General features: G+C 37.1%; 1 protein-coding gene across 5 annotated transcripts in view; it reads left to right on the top strand.

The window, feature by feature from the left end:
• PPFIA1 (PPFI scaffold protein A1) overlaps positions 1 to 17873 on the top strand; it is a 50154-nt gene extending 32281 nt beyond the window's left edge. For 3 of the 5 annotated variants that reach the window (XM_088525729.1, XM_088525728.1, XM_088525730.1), the window contains 12 exons: positions 2377 to 2470; positions 5634 to 5715; positions 5814 to 6014; positions 6874 to 6936; positions 7448 to 7474; positions 8571 to 8746; positions 8873 to 8970; positions 10710 to 10885; positions 11376 to 11444; positions 13384 to 13549; positions 14267 to 14337; positions 15500 to 17873. In XM_088525729.1, coding sequence (XP_088381855.1) covers positions 2377 to 2470; positions 5634 to 5715; positions 5814 to 6014; positions 6874 to 6936; positions 7448 to 7474; positions 8571 to 8746; positions 8873 to 8970; positions 10710 to 10885; positions 11376 to 11444; positions 13384 to 13549; positions 14267 to 14325 — 1211 coding nt within the window. In that variant the 3' untranslated portion in view covers positions 14326 to 14337; positions 15500 to 17873. The remainder of the gene's footprint in view (positions 1 to 2376; positions 2471 to 5633; positions 5716 to 5813; positions 6015 to 6873; positions 6937 to 7447; positions 7475 to 8570; positions 8747 to 8872; positions 8971 to 10709; positions 10886 to 11375; positions 11445 to 13383; positions 13550 to 14266; positions 14338 to 15499) is intronic. The other 2 variants (XM_088525731.1, XM_088525732.1) reach the window with 1 other exon arrangement.
• Positions 17874 to 18184: the final 311 nt, after the last annotated feature.

Raw genomic sequence — 18184 nt, 5'->3', positions numbered from 1 at the left:
TATATAAAACTAGCAGCACAACTAATATGTTAGAATTTCTAAAATTAAAAATTCTATTTATTTTAACAGGAAATTCAAGATTCAAAGCTTTTTAAGAATAATAATTGGAAAAAAAAAACAGATGTTATTTAGGTTTTCAGCTGTCTGTATGTTCGTATAGGCCAGCTTTGGTTAGTTGATGTTTTCAAAGCAGTTTAATGCCTCGTGTAGCAAGGTGGCTGTATTTAGGGGAGCTATGGATGTATTAGTAATAGAGGCTGTACATTTGAAGACATTTGTTATATGTTCTGGAGCTCAGATGTTAGCAAGGGTCAACAGGACCCATTTTTCAAGTATTAATATGAATCAACACAAAAATACTAGGGCAAAAGAACTCCTGCATCCATTTTGATTGTTAATGTCTTTTGGTTCCTAACAAGTAACACTAGTAATGAGCACTTCCCATAAACAAGGAATAATATTTCCAAGACAGCTTAAACAAGGCAGATGTGAGTGAGTTACATAAGAGCTGAGAATACTAGTGAAGAACTGGCAAATATTATTTGAGTATTGGACTTGAAAAAATATGGTCAGAAATTATTTACTATCACAGGTAACGTATACATTAGTATGTAGACTTACTTTATTGTCCCATATGCTAAATTTTTTGCTGTACGCTGTTTGGATAAGGCACATGTATCCCAGGCGAGAAAAACAAAACACTTTCATGATAGACTTGCACAGCAGGTATTGCTGAAAGGCAATACCAGTTCATTTTCCACTAGCATGTTATGCTTTATCTTATTATAACACCTGCAAGTGGCAAGTCATTTATCTTATATAAATTTCTTAAGGACACTTATAGTAAAAGGGCCTGTTTTGGCACAGCTTGTTGCAGCAGAAAGCTGCAAAAGGTCTGCAGACAACTTGGGCATCTCTCAGGGTGCTGGTGTGCATAAAGCTACCACTACAGTGGTATGTGATGAAAAGCTGCCTGCTTTCAGGCAGATTCCAGTGGTGCAATCCAATCAGTGGAGAACTGCTGCTGGTGATGTTGAAATAGATGCATCTGTAGGGAGGACTGGGAAAACCTGTGCAGCTAGCCATGCAGTATGTAGATACAAAGTTGGTCACTTGGCATTTCCTAAGAGGACATCTGTCTGTTGCTAGTAAGCTTACCTGGCTTTTGGTCATAAAGTTCTTTATCACTTGCTGCAAAGTAAATAGTGACTATTTCCATTACACGTCCTTGCACTGTTGAAATAATCCACTTCTCAAGATGGACAGCTAGTAGCTACTGACAAGTAGTTTTTTGATGGCTGCTTTGTTTATCCACAAATGAACGCTGCAGCCTGGCAGTGTGCCTGTTTGAAGTGGCAGGCCACCCCCCGGGTTTTCCCAGCTGGGCTCCACGTGGTGAAGGTAGCGCTTTGACGTGACTCGCATGGTGAAAGCCACCCGTTCAGTGAGCACGTTTTTTTCCAGGTTAGATGCCAGTGAAACACATAATGCATAGAGAATTTGCAGTGCTAATTCTAGGAGCAGCAGTCATCAGTTATTGTCAATGTGATGGGCTATTTGTGCTATTAATGTCCCAGAAGACTTTCTCTAGTTGTCTGTATTCATTATTGCTTTGTTAGGCACCAACACAGACAATATTAGTCTGATCCTTAAACCTAGAATTTTTCTTACTGCATCTAAAACTAATCTAGAACTATCTGATGTGTGTACTCTTCATATACTAAATGAGTTATTGGTTTTCTCCATATCTTCTGCATTACCAATTTAGTTAGCTTATACAGGATACGTTGTGGAAGTGTCCTGACACCAATCTCTAAAACTCATCTTTTCCATGTAGCTTTTGCCATCAGGCCTAGAGTATGAGCAGAGGACTTCTAAGAAGAGGAGTATGTCTAGGGTTTTTTTAATTCCCTTTTCTCCTTCTGCTTCAACTCCCACCACTCCCTGCAATGTCACTGCTCTCTGTGCACTTCCAGTGGGAATCTCTGTTCACACATGTTTGGTTTTGATGTAGTACCTGAGTATATGCTTTTGTTGTTTCACCACTTGCTTATGGTAACTGAGAGAGCATGATTATGATAAATATTGGGAAAAGGAGTTCTCAACACATTCACATCTCTAGGTTGGCCCTTTTTACAAATTTGATGGCATATGTGATGGGGAAAGCACTTTTTTTTTTTTTTTTTGGTTGTTTGTTTCCATCTCATTTTAAATGGAAACTTTCCTGATAAAATCAAAGTGTGTATTTCTGATGAGCAACATTACAAAAGATTAAGTATTTCTCTTTTGGCATGCAGTAATGATTTTTGAATTGTAACTATGTGACTAAACTTGAATGTAAGAAGTTGATGTGTTTTGTTTTGTTTGCTTTTGTAGCTGGTATGGCAGAAGCAGATAGTTCCTCTCAGGATGCAATAGGTCTCAGCAAACTTGGAGGTCAGGCAGAAAAGAACAGGAAACTGCAGAAAAAGTAAGCTTTTGTTGTTGTGTGTGCTTGTTTGTTTGTTCTTATTTTTACTATCCTTTAAAGAATTTATTCATGATTTTTTTCCTGACTCTCTTTCAGATATTTATGCCACTCAGGGTCACTGTGGACTATTTATTTGTTTGTTTATTTTCCATCACCTTTCCAGAACTTTAGTAGTACTTAAGTGTTGCCAAGTTTGAAATTAAAGTTTCAGTGCTGACAGTGTATTGTTCAAATGTGGTCATAAACAAACAAACAAAAAACAAAGAAGATAAAAGTGGACTCCTGTGAAACATTCCCCCAGATTTGTTGTAATTTAATACCTGCTCTGGCTTTAATTCAGTTGAGTTTTTTCCCAAAGCCGAAGTTGTCTTTGGCTGCTATCTGCACCACAGCATGAAAGAGCCACTTGATGTTTTGGATGTAGGGAATCCTTTTGGAGGTGCCTGCCGGTTCCTAACTGGTGACTCTAGAACTCCTTGCTTGTTGCTGTTGCTAGTTCCTCGGGTGTTTTCACTCTTTATACTTCTGCTTAAGGTTTTTTGATATTTTCTGGTTTATTTTAATGTCTGAAATCTATTTTTCCTTGATATATGTAAATGGTAGTACAGAAAACACTCAAACCTGTGTAAGCAGGAGCAGCCTTTCTTTGCATTTTTCTCTTCCAGAGGGTGGGTCATATAATTTTTTTATTCTGTTTGGCTGTCACTGTTTCCTGTGTCAGAAAAAAGCTGATTGAGGTCAGACATTTATGCCTTGCTCTTTTTTCTTCTTCTGGAAGACTAAGTAATGAATGTTGAAAGGAAAGTATGCAAATTTTCTCTAAGAGATTCCTTGTAAAATCTGAGTTCTGTTGGTGAAAGAAAATAATACCTGGTGCTTTTGCTAATGAAAAACAGTGGTGTGTTGGTTTGCAAAGTCGGAATGGAATGTGATTTGGTTTATATGACAGAATGGTCAACTGCCTTTCTTCACACTGTTATAGTGAAGGCAATCTTGTGTTGTTAGGATCTGCTCTTTTCCCTTTTTTGCAAAGCTGTAAAATCATACCAGATCTTGACTGAATAAATGGCTTTAGCCTGGAGATAGCTGAATACTGGTAGGCCTCTTCTTGAGCAATTTAGATCTTTCTTAATACCACAACAAATTTAATTCTGTACTAAATAGTCTACTTGTCTTACTTTAATAAATAGAAAAAGTGCAGGTGCAGGTAAATTGTTATTTGCCTGTGTTTAAATTATAAGGAGGTGCGTAAAAATAGAATAATTATATTTTTATTTCTTGATAATTTATAATATGAAATATACAAAATAAAGTATATAGAGGAGATTATATATATATATATATATATATATATAAAGAAATATATCAATACATTTTTTCCTGTCTTTCAAAAATTCACTGCTGTTATTTTTAAGTGTACCACCTCATAGTTGCATGTTGTTGGTTGTCAACTACTTGCTGAGTTGCTGAAAAACAAGTGTGTATTTGACAAATGCAAACATCTGCTTTGCAACTGACTTGTCTGCAGCAAATGCTGAGACACAAAATGATTGCACAGTGTGACCAATAAGTGAAAAATATAGATAAATTGGAAGACATGTAGGATGTGTTGGAGATTCCAATTACAGCAGGCATGAAGCAAGGCTGTGCTGATGGAAGCACTTAAAAGGTATAGGTTTATTGCTCCTACTGCTGAGAGCAGCAGCAAAGCGCTCTGACCTTCCACAGGAATCAAATCTACCAAGGTAAAAATCCCAGCACTGTCCCTCAGTTCAGCAGTTCCTGAATCCTGCGCAGGCTCCTGAGGCAGGGAGCAGTGTCACCCCGTGTTCCTCTCGCGCACACGCGTGCGAGCAGCTCCCACGGGCCGCTCGCTGTGACGGGGAGCGGGAAGGGCTGTGTCACGTTGTCAAGTGCGCACGTGCGGCGAGTGACACGTGTGAGCCTGCCCATTAGCCGGGTAACTGCTCGTGTTTATACTGCTCGCTCTTTGCAGTCTCTCTTGGGTTGCCTTTTAATTTCTGTGTGTGTACACGCAAACAGGCTGAGGGCAGCATTCAGTGTCTTTGCTCATAGAAACCTACTTAAAGCTAGAGCTAAATTACGGGGTGTGTGATTTGTCTGTGTGTGTGTGTGTGTGTGTTTTTTTTTTTTTTTCTTTTTCTGTATGCCTTTGAGCTCAATTTAATCTTAGATGTTTTTCCCTCATTGTTTTATTTTCCTTTTGTTTGCCATTTGATGTGGTAGTGCAAAATCAGGGTAAGTTTATATATATATATGCACTCACACACACACATATATATATATATAGAGGTGTGTATATATGTGTGTGTATATATATATTTAGGATTGATGTGGATTTATGAGAAATTGTTTGAATTTTTTAGCAATACATAAAAAGATCTTAAAAGTAATTATCAGAGGAGACACTAGATTCAGAAATATTGTGGAAACATTTTTCTGAAATGTATCCTCCATCTTTTTAATGCCAGTTCAAATTGGTATCTTAATTGGCATGGTGTGAAGTTTTATATTGAAAATATTTCATCTTATTTAGTTGGAAAATGTTTTTATTTTAGATTTTTAAAGTTTTAAGAGCAGTAGACAGTCACATCCCTTCACTTACAGGGTATTTCAGTAAAAATGTCATTCTTCGTTTACTGAGTTTAAGATGTTTTTAGTGATTCATCCATGCTGTTCCCTCTCTTTTTGTGAGCTGTGCTGTGGGCAGTGTTTGACATAGCTGTATTTGTGCTTTTACATGTGCATAGCAAACTTTCAATAATATTGTATTAATCAAAAAGGAAGGCAAACCTAATTAGGCAAATTTAAAATGACCCTTCTAAATAAAAATTCATCCATGAGAAGTTTTTGGTTACCTACTTGTAATCATTATATAATATTAGCTTTCTAGAAAGATCATTCTTTTGTATTTCCAAAAGCAGGATACAGCTTTTCTTCCACACTAAATATTTCCTGTGCAGTTCAGCTTACATCACTGCGTAGTCCTTTGCCTTGGCAGATGCATCATTGCATCTCTAAGTCTGAGAAAGAAAGAAAGAAAGAAAAATAAATGTTACAAATAGGAATGGGAGTGCTGTGCTTAAATTCTTATATCTGCATTAGTTTCTGTGTGTTTTACTAACAGTTTCTGTAATTGTAGGCATGAGTTGCTTGACGAAGCCAGAAGACAAGGACTGCCTTTTGCACAGTGGGATGGGCCTACTGTGGTTGTGTGGTTAGAGGTGAGCAGTCTGTTCAAAAAAAAAATAGTAATAAAAATCAGGATTTCGGGCGTAGGACTGTTTTCCTTATCCTGCTTGCTTCCTGTTTTGTGTTTCAGCTGTGGGTAGGGATGCCGGCCTGGTACGTGGCCGCTTGCCGAGCGAACGTGAAGAGCGGCGCCATCATGTCGGCCTTGTCCGACACAGAGATCCAGCGCGAGATCGGCATCAGTAACCCCCTGCACAGGCTGAAGCTGAGGCTGGCCATCCAGGAGATCATGTCGCTGACCAGCCCCTCTGCGCCTCCCACCTCCAGGACGGTAAGGCCGGAGCAAGGCCCTCCGCCAGCACGCGGCCTCCAGCACCCCCAAACCTCCTCCTGAACCGTGGAGCCCCAGGGGGTTGAGCTTCAGATTAGGATTTCTGGAAATGTATTGCAAACTCTAGCTGAACGCATGGTTGCTTAAATACGATGTCTTTTCCTTGCATAGAAGTTAAATGGAGGAAATACTGCCTTTTTTTTCCTAAGGGAAATACATATATTAGCTTATGTTAGCATAAGAATGCAATCTAAAAATATAATCTAAAATATTTAGAATACATGTTATTTGCCTCATTGTTTGATGACACCCCCAAAAACTGTAATACAGAAAAGTATACAAGTATGAACAAATTCATAGAGTATTTGGAAGCTTTTTATTTCTCTTATCCATGTAAGGCCAAACAGTGGTTGAGACTGCATAATCTCAGAGCCTGCCTGTCTGCTCTAAGGAAACATCAGCAAACTTAGCCATGCAGCCTTGCTGTGAATTCCCCATCATGGGACTCTGTCTATCCTGGAGTCTAAAGTTATTTGTGCTTTCTGGGGCTATGTACTAGGCTCCAACTGCACTTTTCAGATTACAGCCTAACCAGGTGTTTGTTGGTTAATTACTTCAGTGTAAGCTATTTATCACATTCAGTTTTGCTAATATCTTGGAAGAAAAGTGGTCCATGTTAATAGGTTTTTATTCTATGCCATCATTTTAGATAGATAACCTATACTTAAGGCTAGGAACCATTGCTTTGCCCATGCCTGCTCCTTGTATGTACCGATTGCTTATATGTTCTGCAACCTTTCCTCTTTGTTACTGCTTTCCTTTCATTGGATGTGCTTGGTTCACTGTGGGGTCATGTTAGACTACGGGAAATGTCTGGGTAACACATGAAGAGATGGAAAATCTTACAGCCACCCAGCAAACGGTTAGTTTACGGTGTTGCCGTTTCTCGAGTGCTTTTTTTTTTTTTCCTCACTTTTTAAACACTTGAATCAAATGCATTTTGATCTTTTTCCAAAAAAAAAGTCTTATTGTAGATTATGGCTTCTTCTAATTATTAACCTTGTAACCTGTATCTTGATACATTTTTCCAGAAGGGGGAAAAAAAATCAACCTTGATATTACTGCAAACAAAATCTGTAATCAGAGGGGGCTCTGATTTGCTTAACTATGCGTGTAGCCAAACTGAATTATTTGTGTATCAGTTTCCTTCTCCCCCCCCACCCCTCCATGAAACCTAATTAGTAGATGGATTTTCCAACTTCTAGGAAAATGAATATCTTGTATTTTTTTTTTAAATGCATGATGCTTGCTTTATCTAGATTTTTTTCATGTGCAGTAGACTTAATCTTGCAGTGAATCTGTAACAGTGATCTCCTTACTAAACTTAAATACTAATACATATGTGTTCTTTTGCTTTTCTAACCACCTAACAGGAAGATGAGGAGGGAAGCTGGGCTCAGGTTGGAAACTTTATGTAATATTATAGTGTATATTTGAATAGTCATAATCAGAGCATGAAAGAATCTGTTTTCTTTTATAGCTGTTTCCTTCAGTGAGTGTTGGTGTGTCTTAGGGGTTCGGAGAGGAGGAAGCTATTACAGGTTTATCTCTATATAATACATAGTTTAAATAAACGCAGTTTAAAGTTATACTTTTATATTTAGGTGTATTTAGAGGTGTAAGTATTTTCTAGCACTTCCCAGATTAGCTGGTGTAAAACACTGGAAAAAAAAATACTAACTTTGTTCCATGTATATCCCAAAGTAAAGTTTTGCCTACTTTTTAATAGTAGGACAATTAGAGGAAGAGTGTTCTTGCTAGCAAGTGTCTTTCTTGTTAGCTTTCTGAAATACTTTCTCACTAGCTAAGGAATCACCAGAATGAAGTTATTCTTTCTTAATGAGCATTGTAACATTCTGTGTATGAACAGTGTAGATCAAATAAATGTTAAAATAATTTTAAGACATAAAGCTTGGAACATTAGAGGTGGGAGGAACTCTGAGCAGCCAAAGATCCAGTGAAGATACCTGCTCTATGTAGAAAGTCCCTGTCCATCTTGTCCACCCTCATAAGTGCTACAAAACAGACTGACTGTAGGTAGTTAATGAGATTTCTGTATATTAATAACTCTCTAATCATCCTTGGCTCATTGTTTTCCCTTAACGTGATGATGAATCCTATTTGTATAAACAAAACTGAGGACTTGTCTGTGCCCCATATCTTGAAATAAAAAAATTCTCTTGGCTGTCCTCCAGCTTAAATCTGGTTTTTTTTTTGTCCCATAAACTACTCAGATGCTCATTTGTCAATTATAAAAATCAAAGCTTGACACCTTATTAGAAGAGTAATGCTCCTTCAGTTTGCTATCTGGATTCAAAACATTTGTAGTACCCAATATTTTAAGTTGCTTATTTTTACAGACCTAAACATTAAATAAGCATTGTTTTAGATTTTTCTTTAAAAAGCTTTTCTCTGTGTATTAGTTTTCTCTTTATATTATTATTTTAATAAGCTTATTCCTTTATTTTTTTAAAAAAATAAAAACAAAACCAACAGACATTAGCCTATGGTGATATGAACCATGAGTGGATTGGCAACGAATGGCTCCCAAGTCTGGGACTCCCTCAGTACCGCAGCTACTTCATGGAGTGTCTTGTTGATGCTAGAATGCTGGATCATCTCACCAAGAAAGATCTCCGTGGACAGCTTAAAATGGTGGACAGCTTTCACAGGTAACTAAATTTAAGCTTGGAGAGCAGACTTGCAGATGTTTCAGTTGTCGTCTATATTTTGTGTGTGTCTCTCTATATATAATCTCTCTATATATCTCTATATATATTTTTTTCTTTTCTAAACAGAAACAGTTTTCAGTGTGGAATTATGTGCCTGCGAAGACTGAACTATGATCGAAAGGAACTTGAGAGAAAAAGAGAAGAAAGCCAGAAGGAGATTAAAGGTTAATGCTTTGTCTTGACATCAGTCTAAATCTAACCTGATTTCACTGATAAGCCTCAAATATATTATAAAGTTGGAGGAGTTTTGTGAAAAAATGTTAAATGTTGGAGATGCATTTACATGCAGGCCTTGAATAGTGAATTATGAAGTACACCACAGAATCCTTCACCTCTTGCAGAGGTGTGCAAAAGTTTCTCTGAACTAAACATTTTGAGGGTGAAGTTTTTTTTTTTTTTTTTTTTTTTTTAAAAAAAAAAGCTTTTCCTGTTTTAACATACTCACTTTGTATCTAAATAATTCTACTTTTGCTTATGACCGGAAATTTTAATTACCCCACATCTTGTGCAAAGTATCCAGGTGACCAAAGTGTTCATATTTTCTAGATTCTCTCTTGTTCAGTAACCACCATGAAGGCACTGAAGAAAAGGCAATAAGGGAATTTATACCAGTTTCAACTTCTCCTTGAAAATGTCTTGTTCCCTTCCTCATAGCAGAACTCTTCTTTGCCATCTTAGACTTGACGTTTAGGGTTACCTTGTCCACATAACTTGCTTAAGAGATCCTGTGTCTTCTCTTTTTGTGGTGATACTTTTTTGCTATTGTTTTCATGAATTAATATGCCCAGGAAGATTTCAAGGCATCACAACTGACTGGCATGAGCAGAACCTGTGTCAAGGCTGTTAAGCTTTTTTTAGCCTCCTGAATGGTATGACTGTATCTGTTGCCTCCAGGCAGCGCTCCTTGGAATGTTTAACTCCTGAATTCTTCCTGGGAATTATTTGGAAAGAATGCTAGTTGACGAAGAACAGAAGCGTGCTAGGGATCATTTTAACAGTTCAATGTTACAGACATTCCTGAGTAGTAAAAAAAAAAAAAAAAAAAAAAAAACCACTACTAGGGAGAGCATAATTTTTGTCTGACATCTGGTCTGAACACGTACATGCCACTTCATAAAGCTTTTCTTGACAAAATTACAAGGTGAGAGTTTGTTGCTCTTTAAACTTTTATGGTAAGAAATGCCCTCCAGCATATTTCAAATACATTTATTTCCTACTTTAAATTCCCGATGACAGAAAGCTACAGCAATCTGAATACACACGCCAAAGATAAGTCTGTACTACTACACTGAACGCTGTCAAAATTTAAAGGTATAAAAGATTGTAGAACCCTAGTAACTTTTAAAGGCTTTGGTTTGCAATCAGGAGGAGACACATGAGAAATTGTCATTGGGATTTTTTGAGTCTTTGTTTTTTTTCCTAAATTATCTGGTCCCTCATAAATGCACTAGCAAGCTCTTAAGTGGCTGTGTAAAGTGGAAGACCCTCTCCTCCCCAGCTCTGTGAATTCTGTGGACAGCTCAACTTGTGTCAAAGCCGTGAATGCAACCGTGAGCCCCTCTGTTGGCAGATGAAGTGAGAGTGATCCTGCTCGTTGGTAAAACTGCTGTGTGGAAGGGATCCAGTGCTGTGTGCTTCCAGTCCCAAGCATGAGCTTCTCCTACAATTCAGGGCTGCTTAGGCTCACCAAAAGCATAGAGGTAGCTTGCATAACTCCCTAAATGTCAGGTAACAAAATTCCTTGACAGCAATTGCGGTGAACTCTGTACACGTGGAAACTGATCCCTACACCAGTAAACTGGTCAAATAAGAGTTGTGGTTGGTTGTTTAGAAATGTGATACTGTATAAATCAGGCAACTTTTTCAAACTGAATATATATGTATTTTTTTGCTTTCTTCATAGATGTCCTTGTCTGGAGCAATGATAGAATGATCCGTTGGGTAGGGTCCATTGGTCTTAAAGAATACGCGAATAACCTTATAGAGAGTGGAGTTCATGGTGCACTTGTGGCCTTAGATGAAACATTTGATTACAATGCATTAGCTCTCTTATTACAAATACCTACTCAGAACACACAGGTAAGCAAGAATTGTAGTTGGTTTATGGTTGATAATTTTTTTTTTCTCTATGAGGGTTTACAAATTGAATGACTATTTTTAGTTTTTCGTAGGTAAGCACATGTCTTTTTATTCCCAACTGTAGAAACGATAGAAATGGAAAGTTGTTCTGAATATTTTTCCTATAAGGGGAAAATAGAGAAGTACACTTTTGCTGTTTTTTATTTGCTATAAACAGTTCTTACTGTTAAATCTCTTTGAACAAATCTCCCTATAGTCTTTCTTCACAAGATTAGTATAAAAGTGATTGTCTTTTTTTGGTATTTGTTAGCTTTTATTCTGAAATATTGTTTGAGCCAAAGATTACCAGGTTTTGTGGCAGATGTAAGGCTGCTAAGCACCCTCCCCCCTTACTTTTTTAATAATTTAAGATGTTGTAATATATTAAACTGCAATAGGTTCACTGAACATTTGGAATTAATTTCTGTTGCTTTCCTATCATAAACTTTAGGCTCGTGCTCTTCTGGAGAAAGAATTTAATAACCTTCTTGTTATGGGCACTGACAGAAAACTTGATGAAGTAAGTTATTCAAGCTGTTGACTTACTTTATAGTCAAGGGAACACCATAAGAACTCTTAGTTGGAAGAATTTGGCCTGACACTCTCTAGACTATTATTGTCAGAAATCTTAACTGAAATTCTTTGCCTTTGAGGGTTATTGAGTATGGCAGATTCCCTGTTTTTTTGGCAAGATAATATTGAATATGGACATAGGAGATGCTCTGTATCTATTCTCAGTAAAAAAGAAACATTTGCAGCTGCCAGAAAAATGCAGATACACGTGTTGTTAAATGAAAGATTAAAAATGATGAATCATGGGAAAATAAGTGCACTAAGCATGCTTAACTGTTGATTCTGTTGGCCCTAATGATTCGGGAGGACATGGATTCAGGTGTGATGCCTCCTGCAGTCACATTTCTAGAGATAGTGATGTGCTGTGAAGCAGGGGGACCTGCTAGAGCTGGTTAAAGAAGTGTTCGCACAGATGAAAGCAGTGCTGGGGGCGTGGGGGAAAACATACTGTCAAAATATGGAATGCATAAAGTGTTTTTATGAAAAGATGTAGGAGAAATCATCCTTTTAGATCTTTCAAATTATTGTTGAGTAATGTTGTTTGAATGCTCTTAAGAGCAATGTCTTCAGTGATAAGACAATTTGAATAGTTTAAGCAGAGAAATCCATGAAATCACAGGAAAGACTTCACGGGCAGATTTCAGATGTTCTTGCTTACAGCATTGCTTGTAGCCCAAGATAACTTGTCAGTGCAGTTGCCTAATTTCCTGGTGCAGTGTGCTTTTGTTATTGCTTTAAGTTCATGATCCAGTTATTGGAAGAAATGTTTCAATTTCTTGTGCAGATATACGGAGGAGGCCTGGGGTGGGATGAGCGCGCTGGCTGGGGCTGCCCTTGGGTCAGTGAGATGCAGTGGGCGAGGAGGCTGGGCAGGCCCTGCTTTGCTTTACACCCACCTCCCGCCCGATGGGCCCGATGGGCCTGATGCCTTCTGCAGCAGATCCAGCCAGTTCCATTCTCAGACTGCATCCATACTCGGGTTTTCGTATCACCAGGAAGTAGCCTGATAGTGTTTTTTAAAGTATTTTTCCTTATGGCCTTCCCATTGCAAGAGAAGGCTTTTAGGCAGTTGTACTTCTGCTCTGTTCTAGCTCTCCTGAGCTGCGCAGGACAGTTGATGATGGAGATCTTTCCAAGTAATGCAGACACTTATAGCTAAAATGACACTGAAATGATTGAACTGGTTCTAAAGGCAGAGATGGTAAACCTCGATGCGCAACACATATTCGTGCGTTGACATAAAATACTTTTGTGCCACACTGTTTTTGGAAGTAGGGATGAAACTGTTTTAAAGTGGAATATCACTGTAAAGATGCAAATGTATTATGGGGAAAATGTACCTGAGTACATACAGTTGTCTTCCAGAGTGCTTAAACAAAACAGTACATAGCAATAAAGCTTTTTTTTTTTTTTTTTTTTCCTTTTTCTCTTACTGTCATTTTCTGTAACTTGTATCATGGGAGAACACTGTATTCATTTGTGTAGGACAATTTTGGCTTAGAAGCAATTGCTTTGGGAACACTAATGTTTGGATGCTTATTTTGAACAGCTTTTATCATCTACTCCATTCCTTCAATTGCCTAAGGATAAGAGAGTGATAAAATAGTTATTAGTTACTGTAAATCAAGCACAAATATACACTGATTTCAGTCAGAGTAGGTGGTAATGTGATACCTCTTTTCTAGCCGTGCCAAGCACATGGATTTCCATAGTTACTGAGCTGAAGAGGCTCCGCTGCAGCGAATGAGTGCTAGTGCAGCTGAGCTGTTCTGGAAAAATTGAGTCTTATGGTGGTGTTAGGCTTGGTTAGAACTGTCAGTGATCTTTTTAATGTCAGTAATAGCACTGCATTTTGGAATTGCTAATGATGTTTATCAACATAACAGGATGACGATAAGAGCTTTAGGCGAGCACCTTCATGGAGGAAGAAGTTTAGACCAAAGGACATAAGAGGGTTAGCTGCTGGCTCAGCAGAGACTCTTCCTGCAAATTTCAGAGTTACAACCTCAATGTCTTCACCCTCGATGCAGCCAAAGAAGATGCAAATTGATGGTATTGCTTTTGTATTATTTTAAGCATGGTGCACTTTTTTGCTTGAGATTACAAGGGAATTAAGTTCAAATTACCTTTCTTGCTGCATTAAAGCATCTGCCTTGTGCATGGTTGTGCATATAACACTTTAACCATAGAGTGATTACATTTCAAAAGTTGTACTGAGGCTTTTTACTTCATTTGAATAGGAAAATGAGAATTATATGTAGAAATACTTTTGTATTAAAGTGTGTAAATAAAAATACATTTCAGTTTTTTAATAGCACTTTTAGCTTAAAAAGACTAATTAGTAGCAATTAGTCCAAATTAAGTCCCACTTCTGAAACGCAATAAAAGCCATTCAAGGGATGATTTGAATAAACTCCCTTTTCCAGAATTCTTAATCTGATGAATTACAAAGATAAATTAAATAGTCTTTATAGAAAAATGTTGTCTTCAACTATGTTAATTATCATAAGGGAAAATGACAAAAAATAGAAAAATATCTATTTATAGAAATTCTTTGCCATTGACATATGTGTATTTTAAGCATTCTTTTTGCTACCCACTGAGCCTGGAACTTGCTATTGGGATAAACTGTTCAATAAATTGTTCTTTCCTAACTTCTGACCTTATAGAGTTGACTGAATACAATAGATGTAGCTACATTGCTGTGATGTTTTTGAAAACTAACATGCATGCTGTGTTCTGCATGTCTCCCCGTGCTTCTTGAAATAGGCAGTGTATCAGGAACACAAAGATTGGACTCTGCTACAGTAAGGACATACTCCTGTTAAAGCCTTCTCCTGGTAAGTAGAGTTGACAGGTATCACAGTAAAGCAGCTATTTATGAAATAGAACTTGAAGGGTTTTTTTTTTTTAATTCAGTGGATTTACTTATAAAAGTAAATTTGTTACATTCAAAATCTAGAGCTTATTTCCCATAGCAAAGTCTATTGAAATATCTAGTGCTCTTTTTTTTTTTTTTTTAAGCAGCATGAAGAAGGGCCAGGCCTAAGTAGCTGTGCAGAAATAGTTGAAATCAAAAGTTGAAATTGAATAGCTGGAGGAAGGGGAAAGGAGGGAAGGGAATCACATTAGGAATTTGGAAGAGAGAAGATAACCTGGTATATGGCATTGCAGTTCAGAGTACTGGTCTTTCAGATTCTTGGTGGAAGTTATCCCACTCCAGTGGACTTCCAGTCTTCAGCTGTTGGTGGCAATTGCATAGTTTTCCAGTTTTTGGTCACTTCTGTGATTTCTTGGCACTACCGTGATTTCTTATGCTGTCTGGTTGGATTTAGCTACCAGCTGTCTAAATTTGGGTAGCCGTTGTTGAGCCGTGCTAACACCAAAAGGCAGCTTGATAAAATAGATGCGTTTAGCTGGAGTAAATGCCTTTTGTGTTAAAGGTACGTATAGTGGTTATCTTAACTCCAGGACTTGGACTGATTTTTCATAGCAGTCTTTGCTGTGTTTTCTCATGGAGCAGCCTTTCTCTCTTAATTTGCAAACATGTGCCTGGAAGTTAAAACTTTTGACTATTCTGGTTATAAAAGTCCAGAGCAAACACTGCGTGCTTACCATGAAATCGATGTTTTCCTCTTTATAAGAGGTTATTCCATTGGCTTTAAATTGCCCATCTCTTCTGCTTATGTTTTTTTTTTCTTTCCTTAAGTCTTAAGGCAGTGAAGTTTTTAAGTTGTCTTTTTTTCTCCTCACTTTTTTTTTTTTTTTTTAATACAGTCAGATCTCCTAGGATAAAAGTCAGGCTCTATAAAGTGGGAAATGCTTGACTTAGCATTGCAACAGAAAATTCTAGAAGGCAGTAAAATTGTGTACATTGGGCATGGCAATAATTTCATGCATGGCTGCTACCATACTGAGCTGTTTGTGAGAAACTTTTTAGGAAGAGCTTAAAAAAAATCACCTGTTAATGGATGGGGTTTTTGTCTTTTTGTTTTTCTGCAGTTTACCCACACTATTTCTACCGGTGATATGCAGCATTTTGGAACATTTGGAACTTTTAATCTGTTAATACTTGTTAAATGTATGGACACTTTGAGATATTTTATTACAGAGTTTTTAATTAGCAAATAAATTCATGAGTACTATAGAGAAAATATTTTAGAATCTAAATGTTTCTTATATTTATGTGACTTCTCATTTATATAGTTACTTACTTTTTCTGTTCGTATTCGGTCTACAAATCAAATCATTGCTGATTTTTATTCTAATTTTAGTCTTTCCAACTGAATGTACTGTAATGCTTGTATGTATACGTCCCTATAAGTAATATAGGGTTTTTGTAAATTATGCAGTTACTGTAATTATCATTGTTTTTTAATAATGAAACGGAGGTGAAAAGGTTTTTCGTACCTTTGTAAAAGTATCATGACACCGAGCAGTATCTATTTTGTGTTTTGGAAATGTTGGCTAGATCAAAAAATAAGTCCATCTTATTTTCAGATAAGCCTGTGTGGTTATAAAAGGTGCGGTACAAGACTGTTGCTCTTTCCCGAACTGTACCTTTCCACAAAGACGACTTGTCAAGTAGTGGGAATTTGTCTTTATTTATGATGTAGCTTGCTTTAAAAGCTGGGAAAAACTGAAACCTTTTAGAAACGGTTGACTCGGTCATAACTCTGTCTTAGCTGTATTTGTATAACATATCTTCACAGTGACTGAAAACAAGCCATAAACTCAGAGATGTTTTTCCTTAATGAGGAAGACAGACTTCATAATAATTCCTAGCAGACTAATCCACAGGCCACAGAGAGAGTTTTTGTCCTAGACCTTTTTGATTGAAAACCCTTATGGAAAGGGTAAAACTAGTTTTAACGGACCAATTGTGAAGCGCTGCAGTATCCTGTGAGTTGTATAGTGAAACATGAAGGTACAATGTGCTGAAAACAGAGCAGTGCAACTTCTAATAAAGGCCTTACTTTTCTTACGTAAGTCATCTTTTTGTGTTTTGTAAGCTTGTTCTAAAGAGTTGTCTGGACTTTGGTTTTGATGGTTGTAGCCATTTTGGACTGTATGAGTAGAATAAAATGTATTCAAAACTTGTAAATGGCATATTAAAAAGCCAGCAAGAAATCTGTTCAGTTCATGGTGCATTATTTATTATGCAACAATATATATAGCATGTCTTTTCTTATTTTGTTTTTCACTTTTAACTTGCTTGTAAAACTGAAATTCATTGTTACTGTTCTGTTTTTCTATTAATCTTTTGTGTATTTTCAGATTATGTAACAATATGTACAGTCTAAGTACTTTTGAACTATTTTTATCACAGTATTATTTATTGCTTTCTTTCAATAAAGTACTGATGCATTTTCCACTGCCAATAAAACACTATTGAAAAGTTGAGATCTAACTGTATACAGGCAGGTATTTTTGTGGTGACTGGAGACTGTCCATAAAGCATCTTAAGGATTGATTACTGCCCTGTAGATCTTGTTTCAAATGATGGTTTTTCTCTTCTTCGGTAGAAGAATGTTGCATTGGATACAACGTTTTCTTGAGTATTGAGTTCACGCATATCATCAATTTTGAAAAGGTTTTCATAAAATAACTGCTCTATTGCCTCCTTCTACTGGTAGTGATAGCTGTGATTTACATCTTGTAACACACAACTTCAGTGTTTTCTGGTCCACACGTGATGAAGATTGAAGTGCTGTTCTATGTAGCAGCAGCCCTTGCTTTGTTCTTGAGATGAGACTCTGACAATAGTGATATTTGTGGGGAGAAACATTTGGACTCTAGGGAACAAATGCAAAATTGGGTCACAATAGGGCTGTTTATTTCGGTTTAAAAACATTCTAAACCATTTCTGGTGTAGAGGAGAAGACTGATGGACAAACTTACAGAATAATAGAAGCAGTAGTGAAGCATATTTCATCACGTCCTCTAGATCAACAGCAGGATGTGGACTGTACGGAATGGAGACCTATCGCGATGGATGCTTTAAACACTCTTCTATAATACATCTCTGTTGCTGTCTAGCTTGTCTGTATGAACTGCTATCTAATAATTTGTGGTTTCTTTTATAATTTCAGAGAATGTTTCTAGAAAAAAATAAAAGTGCAGAAGGAAACTTGACTCACTGTTGAGTTACACATCACTGTTTAAAAAATAATTGATATACTTTTTCTGCTCACTGATGCAGTAGATGTACGAAGTCATGTATTGTTGCGTCTCAGAAGTAAATACAATGCTTGTGCAAAGAAAGTGCGTGATTTTTGTAAGGCTGTAGAATCCGAACTGTTACGGGACAATGGAATGGGCAAGAGAGCTGGAATAAATGTGTGAAATGGAAAAAAGCTGATGCGAACTGGCAAAATTGTGTGCTGACATCATTCCGAGTCCTACAGCATAGCTGGTGTCCCGGGAAAGCGAGATGAACACTTCTAGTCCGTTTTAATGAAAGGTCCCTGGAAAGTAAAACATCTAAAGACATGTTCAAAAGATGGGCACGATACGGTGCTCTAGGTAAAGCTGGAATAGATGTAGCTTTCTGTGAAATGACATAAGTCTCTAAGGACTCGCGTTGGAAAGATTGCAATGAAAAATACTTCTTTAGAAAGTGAGAGCCCTCTTTAACAGTCATAAGGAGATGACAGGCTTATCTGAAAGAACTTTAAACTTCCAGTT

Source organism: Tinamus guttatus, unplaced genomic scaffold, assembly GCF_059628265.1.
Source record: "Tinamus guttatus ecotype Peru unplaced genomic scaffold, ASM5962826v1 Tinamus_guttatus_pri_ptg000240l, whole genome shotgun sequence".
In the NCBI taxonomy this organism is placed as follows: Eukaryota; Metazoa; Chordata; class Aves; order Tinamiformes; family Tinamidae; genus Tinamus; species Tinamus guttatus.
Note: the sequence above shows the minus strand (reverse complement) of the source record. Positions and strands in the feature narration are given on the sequence as shown.